The 15,677-nt window shown below is 34.6% G+C and overlaps 1 protein-coding gene across 1 annotated transcript in view; it reads left to right on the top strand.

Moving 5' to 3' along the window:
- Window positions 1–15,677, top strand: part of UBE3C (ubiquitin protein ligase E3C) — an 83,756-nt gene that overhangs the window by 15,929 nt on the left and 52,150 nt on the right. The window contains exons 6-11 of the mRNA XM_052806760.1: window positions 1,914–2,071; window positions 4,177–4,330; window positions 5,110–5,327; window positions 5,608–5,762; window positions 7,839–8,026; window positions 15,432–15,518. Of these exons, the coding sequence (XP_052662720.1) occupies window positions 1,914–2,071; window positions 4,177–4,330; window positions 5,110–5,327; window positions 5,608–5,762; window positions 7,839–8,026; window positions 15,432–15,518 (960 nt within the window). The remainder of the gene's footprint in view (window positions 1–1,913; window positions 2,072–4,176; window positions 4,331–5,109; window positions 5,328–5,607; window positions 5,763–7,838; window positions 8,027–15,431; window positions 15,519–15,677) is intronic.

Below are 15,677 nucleotides of genomic sequence, written 5' to 3'. Positions count from 1 at the left end.
ATGTGCTACTGTCTAAAGTGGGTTGAGAAATTAGCTGGGCACTTGTTTGTTTCTTTTTGCAACAGGTGAAGTATTAAATGTAAATTTATTTTATGGAGAGAACTGTTTATATTAAATACATGTTTAGGCCATGGTATTGGATACTTGTTCCTATGTAAGAACAGTGGAATGTTCTTAAGCTCTGTTGACTTTCAAGTTCAACATGGGCGTAAGGGATGCCCTGCCTAGAGATAGGCATAAGTATGTTCTTAACTGTTTGCGTATAGCGATATCATTAGCAATATTTGTGGAAACCAGAAGAACTGATAGTGATTAGACGATATTATCTGAGTTAGACTAATGTTCCAAGGATATACTTTGGATATATTTTGTTTTAAAACTAATATTATTTAAGATGCCTTTCCTTGCACTGTATTTTGAATTTAAGACATGTTAAGCAGTTACATTACTGGCTTCAGCAGTACATTTATTATCTGTAGTGGGAGGATCCTTGGAGGATCACAGGAAGGTAAATCTATCAAGGTGACTTGAATAGCTGGCAGCTAAAGCCTAGTGTTAGAAAACAATATATTTGTTCTTATCAATAATAGGAACCAGTTATACTCTCCAGAACTTTAAAATAGATTTTTTTCCTTTTAATTTTGAGGCTTTTTTAGAAAATTGTTTCATTCAAGTCACTGAACCTTGTGTTCTTACAATTACGTATACTGTATGTATAATAAACAGTGACACCAGATACTGAAGACTTGAGTGGTGGGCTTCAGAGTCCATGTACAGCAGAACACAGCTGTGGTGTCACTGGATTGAATTTTTTTCTTTTCACTACAGTTGAAATTGTGGTTTTGTAAATGCAGCTCTGTTAGTATTCCCACTCTCCCTTCCTGACTGGGTGATGTGGGAAAACAAAAGGAGTGGAAGAGCTGTCCCTGCCTATACATATAGGGACAATGGGGGAAGAAGCTCTTCTTAACTTTACCTTGCCAGCATGATGATGGGTGTCTTTCTTGCTTTCTGAGCTACTTTAATTTTCTGCAGAAGCCCAGAAAGTGAGTAGTGGGACAGGTAGCCAAAAAAGTATTTCCCTGGGATAAGTTCAGATTCATGAGAAGTTGTAGCTTTTGATGCTATGGAAAAAAAGGTGACTGTAATATCGTAGCAAAAAATGTCAGTTTGATTGCAGCTACGTGTGCAAAAAAGGTCTTGTTGTCAGAGTATCTTTTTTTCTGTTCAGTGAAATGTCTTAGCTATGGTGTCAAAACAATTTTTTCTGATAGGTCCCATCTTTCTGAATGGCTGGGAAAGAAAGTACATTGTTAGGGCAACTATGCCTATATACATCTCATACTAACAAATCCTTTTAATTCTAAACCGGCTCTTAATCTTCACCATTTCTGTGGTTACTGGTAGTTGTTTCGTAAGCAACTTGCTAAAAGGGTGGGAATGGTTGTATTTTTAATATTTCAGTCTGTAATCAAAGACATATTGTTTTAGTTATACATATGACATTCCCCAGCACTTGTTCCCAGCCCATATTGCTCTGGGGCTTTCATGGCTTCATTTTTAATCTGAGTAGTAATACATGTTGGAAAAACATGTGTTATTCTTTGCTTCTTTTCCAGTTTGTCCAATAGACTTCCAAACTTTCAAGTCATTGAAAGCAAGAATTTAGTAGGATTTAAAGAGAGTGCACCATATTTGTAGAAACCCTAAAATCAGGAATTATTATTATAAAGGTGCCAGCAAAAAGATGTAGCTAACCTATTGAGAGCACTTGGAAACCAAGTAGAAATAAGTTATTTTAAGGTGAACATGAAATGTTTTTTGTAGTTTTACTTTTAAATCAGTGTACATATGGCTGTGGTGAAATAAGAGAAATATCGTGTTAAATAATTTTGATTTAATTTCATTTATAGGCTATTGCAAAATTGCAATGATGACAGTCTGAATGTTGCACTTCCTATGAGAATGCTTGAGGTATTTTCATCCGAGAATACGTATTTGCCTGTTTTACAAGATGTCAGCTATGTGACATCATTAATTGAACAAATTTTGCACTACATGATTCAAAAAGGTGAGTAGCTAGGATCTAGAAGTTCTGGGAAATACTCAAAAATTAAACAGAATGTGTAATACCTGAAGACCATGTTGTTTAATCACATTTTTGCGTTTACCACAGACATGATGAATTAAGTGCTGCATACACTAACCTATACATTAGATGGGTATTTTGCTTGTAATGAGATCACTGCTTGAGAAATTACTGTTTAATTTCTTTGGAAATTCTGTTTATAAATTGAATATTCTACCAAGTTACTTATACAGACTTTTACCACAGATTTTGAGAGTAGGTGGATATTTCCTAACAAAAGTTTTATTCCAGTAGTTGTGTGTACACCCCCCCCCCCCCCCCCGTGGCAGATACAAGCTTTAGTTGTGTAAAAGTTGGCCATTGTGTTGCAGTACTGTTCTCTATAACTGCTAACTTTCATTATTATCGTAAATTGGCATTACCTTTTCATCCTGCTAATACTAGAGACACTTCAGCAAAGAGATGGTGGCCTAGCTTTTATTTCCCTTGTACTGTCATCAGCAAAACTGTTTGCTAAACTGCCATCCGTTACACCTGTGTAAACATACTGAAAGTTAATGAATTGTGTAGTTATCACCAAAATTGTGTTTTGTCTCGAAGAAACCTTGTTACTCTGGGAATGTGTGAAAAAATTAATTTGGCTTTCTGATACCATAGCTTGAGTTTGCAAGACTTGTGAGTGGGGAGAAAAGACAAAAACATTATGAAATAAACATCTTGGATCCAGCTTCATTGGTATAAAAAGCAAAAAGAGCACCTTCCAATTTGTTAGTTAATTGTTGGAATAATTCTATGTAAGCTTCAACTTACATTCAGTGGACTGGGCTATCTTATTCTGTTACTAAGGATTTGGTTTTAACTACTACATGTCAAAGTCACTATGACAGAAAAAATGACTCTTACTGTAGCACATATATTTTACTTGCCTAGGTGTAGCTGGAACTATAGAAGTATTTGTGTTTGTCTCATTACTTACTATATAATAAATATATATTCCAAAATACTTACATTTGTTCTTTTAGTGTAATATTCAGTCCTCACAACTGAATATGACAGCTTATCAAGATGTTATATCATATATTTTAGTAGAAGAATTCAGCTTTCTGGTCACTTAAAATGGGGAAAAAAAAAAAAAGAAGTGGTCGTGTGCAACTACAAATTTTCTGTCTCCTAATCATTTATGATGGTTAATATGTAAAAAATCTGTAATTAGCTTTTATTAGTATATGTTTTTGCATATAATTTGTCTTCATGTGCATCTTGTCAGCATTGCTAAGTTATTTCTTTATGGTGACTTCCACTTGTTGCATTGAATGTGAACTTAGGTAGTCCCTGACAAAGGGTCTTGGACTGGACCTCTCAATCATGCAACGCTATTTTGGCATTTACAGTGTTTCCTGTAGTTGTGGAACTTGAATCTTAGTTTAGGAGTTCATTGAGAAAGAGGAAGATGGTTTAAGAAGAATGAAATCACGTGATTCCATTTGTACTTTAGTGAGACAAAAATAGATTACCCTCTAAACATGTCTTTATGGCTTGAGTAGTAATGCATTTTATTACTGAGAGATCCCTGTTTTGGAAACAGTAATTGTATTCTTCAGCCTGCTAAGGCAAGGTGTTTATAGAATTGAGACATCCTGCCAACAGGACTTTTACATGTGTGATGCAGTCATGTTTTGGATTAGAGGGGAAAATTCATCATTTCTGAAAGGGTGGAAGGACTGCTGTCAAAAACATGACTAGAGTCACTCAGAGGAGAAGAGAACATCTTTTTCATAGGTCATAATTTAAAAAAAATCCAATTATTCACTTCATCAGCAGGAGTGATCAGTCTTTGAAAATCAAGCTGACTCTGAATGCAATTATCTACCTATGATTTTATGAAGCGATATTTCCAAAGAGGTTGCTAGTATATCCTGTTAGTTATGTGAATGTGACTTGGACTATTGTAAAATGTCTTTGTAAGTAAAGCTTCATGGAATGAATTGTAAAGTATTTTTCAAGTTAATGTTAAGTATATAAGTTGTTTTGTACGGAAAAGAAGAAGAATAATACTGTATTTAAAAAGTGATATTTCTTATTTGCAGGCTACTACAAGTCGCTTTATTTGTTAATTAACAATAAGCTTCCCTCGAGTATTGAGTATTCTGATGTTTCTCGAGTCCCTATTGCAAAAATACTTCTGGAGAATGTTCTGAAGCCATTGCACTTTACATATAGCTCCTGTCCAGAAGGTGCAAGGTAAATAAAGATAATATTAGATATTTGTGTACTGATTTGTTATTGTCAGAGGTGTGCAGTTTGTTGTTGAGTGTCTAGCTATTCTTTCAGTGCAGTTGATTTATTTGCAATAGTAGTGATTTTTTGGTAATGCTATACATCAGTGAAACAATGTAGTTTCAGGTGTGTTTAATAAAAAGGCAATAAAATGCTGAAGGCTACAGTAAACAGCACAGAGAATAGCAGGTATCACAATACATAGGAATATAGGTGTGGAAAAAATGAGGTAAGAGCAGAGATGCAGCTAAGGGCAAATGAAAAGAATTTTAGAATTAAAAAGAACTTTGTGACAGGAGCTGAGGTTTGTGGAGAGAAATAACTTAAGTCATAGCTTACAAGCAGAAAGAGTCAGGGATGGAACAAAAATCAAACTGGTTGTATCATGTGATAGTGTTTTGTGTTAAAGTAGTACTTTGGGGAAAAAAGACTAATTGTGCTTTTTTAATTTACTTTTTAGTTCAAGATTATAAACAATGAATTTAACTTTAGAATAGTTTTCTGTGAGGTTATGAAAAGTTTAAAGGATAAAATACGTAAGATCATCAGGAAAATAATGTAGTATAAGTTCGTTTTTGAGAAATCTGAGAAATTTGGTTTATTAGCACAAGATTAATGGAGCACAGCTTTGTGGTCTTTTTGATGGACGTGTTCAAGCTTGCAAATTGATCTATTATTCCATGGATATAATTGTGGGAAATTTTGCCTATCTTTTCTATAAAGACAATTTTTCTTCATTTCAGGCAGCAGATTTTTGCAGCCTTCACAGAGGAGTTTCTGGCAGCACCTTTTACAGATCAGATATTCCATTTCATCATTCCAGCGCTTGCTGATGTGCAGACCATTTTCCCTTATGAACTCTTTCTGAATGCACTATTATTAGCAGAAAGTGGATGTTCAAGAAGTGATCAAGCCCCATGGCTTTTTTACTTTGTGTTAACAGTTGGAGAGACATATTTGGGTGAGAAAGCTAAATGGCCAATTCATTGTTTTTTCTTATTTGAGTTAATATGCTATGTATTTCCACAGTGTGGTTCATTGCCAAGCAAAAAGGACAGTTTGTGGATAAAAGTATTGGAGAGAGCTGTTTTATTAGCTGTTCTTACACTTTTCAGTAAAAAATACACTTAATTTGGGAAGATTCGGCATAATGTGTTTTGGTCAGGTATTTCTGGTAAATTATATTTTATAGTACAGTGTGATCTGGCTAACGATCTTTTATTTCAATGTATGTGCTATAGGGTCCCTTTCAGAGGAAGGACTTCTTGTGTATTTGAGGGTACTCCAGACTTTTCTCTCTCAGCTGCCTGTGTCTACTGCTGGTACAAACTGTCAAGATGCAAACAGTGATTCTGAAGATGAGGATGAAGAGATCAGTAAAATGACAACTACACCAGTAAGCACTACAGAATTTCTTTGAATGGATTTGTATTATAGCAGCAGCAAATACAGGCAAAAATATGATCACCGTAGTCCAGTATTTTTCTAGCTACATGTAGAAGGGAGCATGTTTACTTCTTGAAAATAGATGGCTGCTCACTATAAGCAAATGGAACCGGTTGCTTACATTAAAAACAAAACCCTTACTATAATAAGAAATCTTAAAGTACAGGTAGTGTGTCTGCTGAAGGACAGAGCTTTTATTTAACAAAAAAAGTTTAAACTTCTTTAGATTTTTGTATTTTACAGAGACTGTGTCACTCTGTATTCTTTAAGTCTGTGATGATGCTAAGGTATCATGAAAGATACCAATCTGATCTTCCAAATTAGTATTTTCTTTTTTTTTTTTCTTGTGGAAATATTACAAGTTCAACTACAGTCTTTACCTTGTAGAATTAGCTCTGTATTTAAATATATTCACCACCTTGAAAGCCCTCAAAGGGGGCACACCTGTTTTCTGTAATAATGTATAGAGACTGTATTATAAATAGAACTTTTCACTGTAGTTTAAATTTCTACCAGTAAAATGAATCTGCGGTAACTTTAACCTCCTAACACTTGGATCAAGGCTCTGCACAACCAAAGTTGGAGAGACATAAATTCAACAGTTTCTTACTGGCCTTTATATAATCTCTCAAAAGACACTACCTTTCAAAGGACTTACACAGTGTGCCGTCTTTCTTTGTGGAATGTGTGAAATTTCAACATATTTAGGGTTCATTTAAAAAAAAAAAAAAAGTCTCAGAGATTATTTTGCCTCCCCACACTGAGCTGGGAATTCTGAATTTTTGTCTCAGGTATTCTAAGGCTTCCTGGCATTTTCTTGGTTAAGTGTTGAAAGCAAAAGTGTACCAGCTTTTCTAAGAGTTACTGTTCCTATAATGCCTACTTATATTTCAAGTAAGTTGATGTACATTTCTGTAAGATGCAGCATTTTTAAGACATCGATACTGAGAGTAACCTCTTACAAAGAGCCATACTGCTGGGGAATACATGCAACCTTTTACTTCTGCATTTTTAGATGCAGTGTGTTGCCGTTAACCCAAAATCTTTACCAAGATAGTGTGAATAAAATACTTAATTTGCCAGATAGACACACACTGTATGTGATGTAAATATTGGCAGATTCTACTTGTGGCTTAGAGATATCGGTGATGTTTAAGAGGTGATTAGGTAAAAACAAAGCATAAATTCCTGTTCACAGGTAACTTACAGTAATTTGTAAATTAGAGAAGATCTACTCTGAGTAGGCTTTAATACATAATACTATTTATTGCATTATGTTTTTCATGTGTTTTGCCTGTGAGTTTATGTATTCCATATTTTCATGCTGCCTGTCTTACAAAAAAACCCCCAAAACAGCAGGGGGCTTGTTGGGGAACACCTCTTTATTAAAAATTCGTAATGGGATAACTCGGACCCTTCAATGAGCCACACTGCTTTGCTCTGTTGGGGGCAAAATAGAGAGAATCAATAAGGAACAGAAAAGGTTGAACTCCACTTAGTTCTATGCCAAGAGAAAGCATTCCTCTTCGTATGCTTCTGGTACTCCCCAAACGTGTATTAGCCCCCCTGAAGTTTTTTGTTGTATTTTAACCAATGGATTATGAATGTGAAAATACTGTTTGTAAAGGAACTTACAGTAGGCATCAATTTCTAGATTTCATGTTCAGTGCTGACTGATGTCATCGGGGAAGAGATGACTATTTGCATATTTTATGCAAGTAAATGATCTTGCCTTATTGTATCCAAGTTTTGCAGAACATGCTTACACGAAAGGGAGTCTTTCCCACTGGCCTTAGTGGAAAGATTGATACCACAACCCAACAGCTGCCTACCTAGGGATTTAAGTTGGCTCTTGGGTCTGATATTTTTAAGAATGCTACTGGGGTACACAGATGTGCTTACGTTTTAATTACTGTACAAGAAAAAATTATGTTCTAGTAAAATTCTGAAGTATTATTTTCTTTAAAAAGGGGATACTTGATCATTAAAGAGACTTAAAGCAAATTTTTCTTTGGTATGTTTGTAGGGTGATGGGAGAATATCAGTTCAGTACATAACTGAGGAGTGTCTAAAGAAATTGGATACAAAGCAGCAGACAAACACTCTACTGAATATGGTTTGGAGAGATTCAGCTAGTGAAGAGGTCTTTACCCTAATGGCATCAATCTGCCATACGCTAATGGTACAACACCGAATGATGGTGCCAAAAGTCAGGCAAGTATAAATAATAGTGATGTTGAGCTGTGGTACATCTAAAATTGGTTTTAGTAGAGAGATGTGTTTTAAATACCCTGTGGGTTTTTTTTCTGTTTTCTTTTATGATCAGCTGAAATCAGTAAGAATTTCAGAAGTTAATAATAATTCCAGGCAAACCAAAGAGTGGTTTCTTTCTGTTTCTTCTTTTTCTTCTTATTCATTGTGCTCTCTCTGGAGTAATCACTGAATCCAAAAGTGTAAGCTCTTGGTTTGTTTAGTGAGTTGCAAATAAGTTAGTATTCTATCACCACATTGAGGACTATGGAACAGGTAGCGTTTGTGAAAATCACACACAAATGGGGATTGCAGAGATTCTTGAAAGGAGTTTAATCTGTCCCCTTGCTCAGAGGCATTGTTAAGTGTTATTCTAGTAGAGGTTTGCCTACCTTGCTTTTAAAACTTTCAGTGATATGGATTCCATGGTCTCTGTAGCTAGCTGAGCACTGAAACCAACTTGTTCTCTACCCTCTTTAATATATAGCAAAATCTCTCTTGCTACAAGTTAAAGTGTTTCCTAACTATTGAGAATCACTGTTGTTTGAGAAGGGCTTTGGCACCTGAGACGGAGATAAAAGACTTGTTCATTTGTACAGGATTCTTTTACAGATACTGCAAACAACGTCAGTAACAATGGAAGAAGATTTTTGACCTTTTTATTATCAGACTAAGACCCATAAGAATTAACACTGTTTTGTGCAAGTAGTTTTGAATAAGTATGTAGTTGCTGGTAGTAAAGTAAGTATTTAGGGAATGTTGTAAACATAATCAATTCAAACTGCATTGTAAACAGCAATACAGAAAACTAATTAGGTGCTATCTTAGCCCAATGGTGTTTATAGCTGTTAGAGGAAGTACGATGTCAGTGAAACTGTGACTGCTCGATTAGGGTAATTAGTTCTTTGTAGACTAATTGCGTTAGAGCAGGATGTGAGACCTGAAGATCATAGCAGCAGTTGAATTAGTATGCCCGCTTTATTGTTGCAAGTACTACATTGCCTTGGATAGTAATTACTGAGTTTAAATGCATCACTGCTTTGACTTCAGGTTTGCTGGTGAACTGTGTGGAAAAGGGTGTTTAATGAATAAAGAAGTCACACAGAACTTTAATTGTATGAGTATGGCATCTATTTCCTCTGAGAAGCCATACTGGGTCTTTGCAATTATTTGTGATAACAAGCTAGTTACACATTGGATAAATTCAGGAGTTATGAAAGCTCTACTGAACATCTTATAATGGAAAGCAATTTACAAATTTTAACTTTTGAATAGCTCCAAAATAGTTGAATGTACTAATTTTAGAAATAAGTAGTAAAGATACTAAGATTTGTGTCAGCAATACCAGTGGCATTACTTTCATGGTCAAAATGAAATTAATTCATACAGGTATTTGGTAAATTAATGTAGACATTTAATTATTAGTTCTGACTTCCAAGTCAATCATAACTGTTGGGTTTGCCAGGCATCATCATGTCAGGGGGTGTCAATCTTTTGTCCTATTCTCAGTGCATTTTACACATGGCCTAAGTTACCAAGCAGCTATTCTAAACATTATTTTTGAGTGTTTTTTCAAAGGATATTTGATGCTTGTTTTAAAGGTAGTAAACATTGTGCCATTTCAAAAGACAATTAAAAGATTTTTTTGTCATTAATTTCCACTTTTTTTAATTGCCTGTGATTTTTTTTATTGCCCAAATGATTTTGTCAAATTTAGTGATAGTCTTTTGAAAGATGCTTCACTTGTTTTAAAACTAACTTTTGAATGATTTAATATTCAGAGTAAAGTGTGTCTATTTAATTAAACCATGTAGAAATAGTTAAGCAGAAATAATTTATTTAAAATTATTTTTAATATATTCTAAGAGCTCAGAAATGCTCTTTTATTTTCTGTTTGGAAACAGATGGGGTCAAATGGTTTAAAAGATTGAAAAGGTTGTTACAAAGACTTTGGTTATTTAAGAGCATTTACAACTGTAATAGAAAATGATAATTAAAAATATAAAGGCTGCAAATCTGCAAAGTGGGATGCTAAATAGAGAGAGTAGTAACTGAAAATAAGTTTTGAATAACTAAAGAAAATTAGGCTAAAGTTAACACAAGCTTTGGAAGGGAGGAAACAACAAGTATCTCTGTATTGTTTTAATACTTCTGAGGCTTTTTTCCTTCTTGGAAAAAATATAAGAAACTCATAGTATAGACATGTCACTCCGTTAAAGCTGAATGCATTTTCTTCTTGTGGCTTCTTAGTACATCTTTGATTTGCCTGATGATGATACTGTGTGGTGTTAGGAACCTTGGTGTTGCTGCATTAGCTCAGTAGTTTCTTTGGTTTTGCAACAGAGACCAAGAGAGAACAGAACAAGATACCCAAAAGTACAGTGTAGTTTTGAACTGCAGGAGCAAGCCTCTAAAGTTCCTTTCTGATTCTCTACAGAGAGTGGTGGGATCCAAAGGTGGATTACTGGAAAAGCACATTGCTTTGGGTTAGTCGTTAGGAATTTTGATAAATTCTGAACAAGTTCTGGATGTAGTCAAGCCCAGTTAAAGAAAAAGGCTGCAAGACTGGAAAAACATAGCTGTAGCTAGCGTTCAGTAAGCCAGATGAGAGGCGTAGGATAAAATCCTGATTGTAATGAAGTCATTGGGAATTGTAGTTGTTTTCAAAGGGCCAGGGCTTTCATCTTTTCACTGTGAAGTTGATACATATTATTGAATACAGTTATTAAAAAAAAAAAAAGAAAACTTGAGTCTTGAAGCATAGTTCTTATTATAAAGACATTTGAAAGACTTTGCTTATCAAAACTATACTTTAACTAACTAGTAAATTATGTCTCTGCACAATATTTAGGGGTGTAATTTAATACCATAGACTTCAGATCATCACTGTGGCTTAATATTAAATAGTGATGGAAACTCTGCTTGTACTGGGACTTCAGTTGCTATCAGCTGTCTGCTCAGTGCCCCAGAGTGATTGCTAACCTTGGTTTAAGAGTTTCATAGTGACCGTACATTACTACTGTTTAATTAACATAACATTGCTAATCTTAGCCTCTGGTTGAAAATTGTTTGGAAAACTGACGTTCTGGTGTAATATGAGCAGCCTGTCTTTATACGTGTGCTGAAGATACTTAGGCTTTACATGAGGCTATTTTAGTAATTCTTTAGGGAATGTTCTTACACTGTTGTGTTTTTCTTAAAACCAGAATCATTGTATATGAAATTTTTACTTTTTTTTTTAAGCTTCGCTTTACATTCTTGGCCCAATACAGAGGCAGAAGCATAAAGCAGCCTAAAGTGCAGCATAGTTCATTTAACGATGGCTTTGCACGCTATCTTATACCTGTGACACCTTGCAGTTCTGAAGTGTCAAAATCCACTGCCCTGGCAGCAGTGACCTTTCGCAGACTGTATGAGCTCCTCTCATTCTAGTGTATTCTCTTCATTAACTTAAATGGTCTCAGTGGGAAACTGGGCCCAATTTATGACCTAGACTGAAAATCTTGCCTTTAACTAATTAACTTGTAGTGGTGCCTCAGCTAAATTAAGCTTAATGGGTCATTTAATCTGTCCCATTGCACAGGAGGAATTTGACACTTTTTTTTAAACCAGGGGTGCCCAAAATACTGTTCTGACAAGTACATATAAATCATGTGGCCTTTGTGGACAATTAGATACCTACGGAGAGAAACAAGGTTCTAAATAAATGATCGTTATGTACTTACTTTTGGGAGCAGATAATTTAATTTGCTATGATTAAAATAGATACTTAACAGTAATCACTGGAGTGAATTTAACTCTATCATAGCCTGTGGCTGAGACTGTGCATTTTTCCACTTGAAAGGAGCTTACCTTTTCTGGTAGTAGAAAAATGGTTCTTCCAAATTACAGTGGTAAATCTGAATATTGAACTTTACAGAAAATCTATTCATGAATCCATTATATAAACCCATGTATAATGATCTCATAATAAAGAAGTTGGTGGTATGCAGTGAGATTTTCAAGAAAATGCAGAACCACCAGATGGAAGGGGTAAAACCCCTATGTTTAAACTTTAGTTGCTTGGTTTGTTTTCAGAATAGTACAAATATTGGAAATGAAACCCCTGAGTTAGATTATAAAAAATTACATAAAAAGAAAAAATGTCTAATCTTTTCGTTTTCTAGTGTTCGTGTGTGTGTTTTTTTCTTTAAAGGAAAAGGTACTCCAAGACTGTATGGACACTCAGGCTTTACATTAACTGATCTCTAAACTTTGTGGATTGATAATGCTTTGTCTTCAGGGTATATAAGCTATCCGTGTAATGTTCTGCGGTTTATCAGGAATTATTATCTTGTGCTGCATCATTTTAATGTAGTTCTATCTGGAAATGCCGGTTTTTAGCAGATGCATGTCTCTTCTCTGCCAAAGAAAAAGACCAAATGAGGTAGATTTTGACCGATTTTAATTCTCAACATTTTTATTTTTTATTTTTAATTTTTTATTTGAAAAGTTTTTAGGCTTTTTTATGTTGTTGGGGTTTTTTGTTTTTGTTTTTGTTTTTTTTTCAATGGGAAGCCAAAAATTTTGAAACTCTTTAGTACACCTGATTTTGTGAACTTTTGCAGAGATGTGACTTTTCAAGGCCATCCTTGCATTGTGGATTTTTTTGGTTACAATTTTTATCTTCTACTTTGAAAGCCAATTTCTGTACTTGGGGTGGGGGGGTGGTAGGCTGTTTCTGCTGTCATTCCTTTTGCAATGGATTATATTTCAGGTGAATCTAGTGGTGTAAAATTTTTGTAACACAAGTCCTAATTCACCCTTCTGTGTTTAGTTTGCAGTTTCATGTTTATTTTCTGGTAACAGTACAGAAATGTTAGAAATGATGAACTCATCTGCTTCATATTTCATAGGTATTTCATATTGACAAAACAGGCTGTATGATAACATCTTCTACCAAATTTGCATTTTTGTATTTAACCAGATTTTCAGGGAAGGGAAATGTGAATACATTGAGCATTTCTGGAATTGGGCCATGAAATATAGCAGTTGCTACAATTGACTGCCTGAATCACGGATATGGAATAAAAGGTTATTAGACAAAGGTTATTATTATAAGCTCTTAAGGTTTGTCCTTTTTTTCCCTTCATTATTGCTGAATATTGCTAGAATGAAAAAATGGATTACATTATGATAGGTTCAGTGTCCATAATGTTTGTTCATTTCTGCTAAAACTATTACATAATTTCCAGGGATGATTGTAAAATTAACAAATTTTTACTTGGAAGCCCTATGAGACCTAACGGCACTGTGCCAAATTACTTTTCATTTCAAATATGAGGCTGAAAACTGAAGGTCACTGAGGAAATTTCTCATTTCAGAAACCAAGACATCTGAGCTATCATTCAGATATTTAAACATTAAAACACGAATCCTTATTCTAAATTAGCTAGATATAATAAGCCCTTCCTTACATGATATTGCATAATTCCACCCAAATGTCAAAATAATGTGATTTTAGAAGGAAGTGAAATTCCCATATATCAAATTCAGGTTGAATTTTTTTCAAAAATTACACATATTTAAAGTAGAACTTAATTTTACAGTAAAACTTATATTAAACTGGCATTAGCTGCAGTCGCTTCAAATTTGACTCAGACTTAGTAATCATCACCAACATGCAACTTCTCTGGAATATGTGAAGCTCCCAACTCTTTTTAAAGGTACTGATATATGTATTTAAAATTCAAAGTTTTTGAAACAAGAGGGGTGATATTTCAGCAAAGCAGCACTGCAAAACAGAGGTTGCTTGTATTTCATTTTCCTTTCTTCTGCATGCCCCAATTCTATTTCTGACACTCCCTATACCTGTGAAACTCTGTCCTTTCTGATTAGTGAAGAGTTCTGCCCTTCCTCGGGCTACTTCATCCTCGCACAGTTCCTTGTCTGTGCAACTGGCTTTTGGTGAATGCATGTGTGAATTGAGAGCCCGAAGAAGGGACTAGCTGTGTGGATGCATGAGGGAAGCTGTACTTCTGCAAAGGCAGCAAAAAGAGCCCTCAGGTCTTCAGCAGCCAGTAAGCGAGGACCCAGAGGCATATGGCACTATGCAGTATTTGTTTGTGAGTGGGTGTGTAGGTTTTCTTTTCTTTTCTTTTGTTTTAATGTCTTTAAATGAATTGCCACTTAAACCATTCTCATATGTTTTTAAGTGTTTACCGATATTTTACTTAATGAAATGTGTGCTTCCTTTCCTTTTGCCATCTGGCAAATTTTAATTTATCCATGTGGTCCATAGTAAATATTGTTTTTTCAAGCAGCAGCTAGTCTACCCTCCCTGCTCCCATTTCCCAGCCTCCTACCTCTTGTACGCATGGTCACAGGGAATTTTTGATATTAATGAGGTTATTGACCTCTGAGAGGAGATGTGGACCTGAGCATCTGTTTAACCTTATTTATTCTCATAGTAATTAGGAGACCTAGGAAAGTAGCATTTAGGATAACTAACTGAACATAGTTCTTCAATATCTGAAAAATGACAGTTCAGTCAGTCAAATCCTGTTTGGTTTCCTAGAAGATGGTAATTGTTTCAAATTATGTTTGTCACATATGTTGCTTCCTGCAGGGTTAAAAATAGGCTGGGGGAAACTTTTTAATTCCAGGAAGCTTTTTATTTCTCATTTCTATAAAAAGTTAATCATGCCGTAATCATGTCTGAAATAATATGGTTGAAGTCAGTCCTGTATACAACTGACTTGTGAACATATACATTTAATTTTACAGGTATATAAACCATTTTCTGTCTGCAGATAAATTAGTGTATGTGTATGGGTACCTGTACTGATAGACGTTGTTCCATTGATGTTGTATATTTATATCTGCCATGCAGAATATACCAGTAAAATTGCTGCATAAATTTAAATCAATAGTTGCTTCTAGCATAAATTAACTTTAAGGTATTTTAATCTACTTTTTGCAAAAATTGCTATGTTTGTTAATGTCAGAAGAACTGTAGAAGTGACCTGTTAACTAGTTGATGTGATTTTCTATATTAGAATTTTAAAAAATCCCAGATAAATAACTCAGAGTCTATGTTATTTTTATTAATGTGTGTTTAATTCTGTGCAATACTGCAAACTTGGATTTATATTGTGTAGTTTGTTGCTGAGTTGATGAACTGTGTATTTTAGGTATAAGGATTTATAGGCTTGTTTTTCAGCTTGTGGGGCTTTCACCAGATTTGATTAGAATAAGAACCTCCATCTTGAAAGAATAAAGTTAAATTGTTAATGTTTGAGAAATGCTTGACAGAAAAGTTCTTGTAGAAGCATTGTGTTCTGTGAATACAGTATTTTGGAAGACAATTTATTTGAACTTCCTCTTGCAGGCTTCTTTATAGTTTAGCCTTTAATGCCAGATTCCTGAGGCATCTTTGGTATTTGATATCTTCAATGACTACACGAATGATTACAGGGTATGTATTATACCATTTCTGAAACTCAGTCTTTGTTAAAGTAGAGCATATGTAGTGAAAAGAGAATGAGACAATTAGCGGTATAACAGTGCTCGTGGAAGATGATTAAAAACAAAACTGTAATGGTTACTTAGCTCTTATGATTTCATAAAACTCAGC

Source organism: Harpia harpyja, chromosome 1 (genome assembly GCF_026419915.1).
Source record: "Harpia harpyja isolate bHarHar1 chromosome 1, bHarHar1 primary haplotype, whole genome shotgun sequence".
In the NCBI taxonomy this organism is placed as follows: domain Eukaryota; kingdom Metazoa; phylum Chordata; class Aves; order Accipitriformes; family Accipitridae; genus Harpia; species Harpia harpyja.
This window is presented reverse-complemented; position numbering and strand designations above follow the sequence as displayed.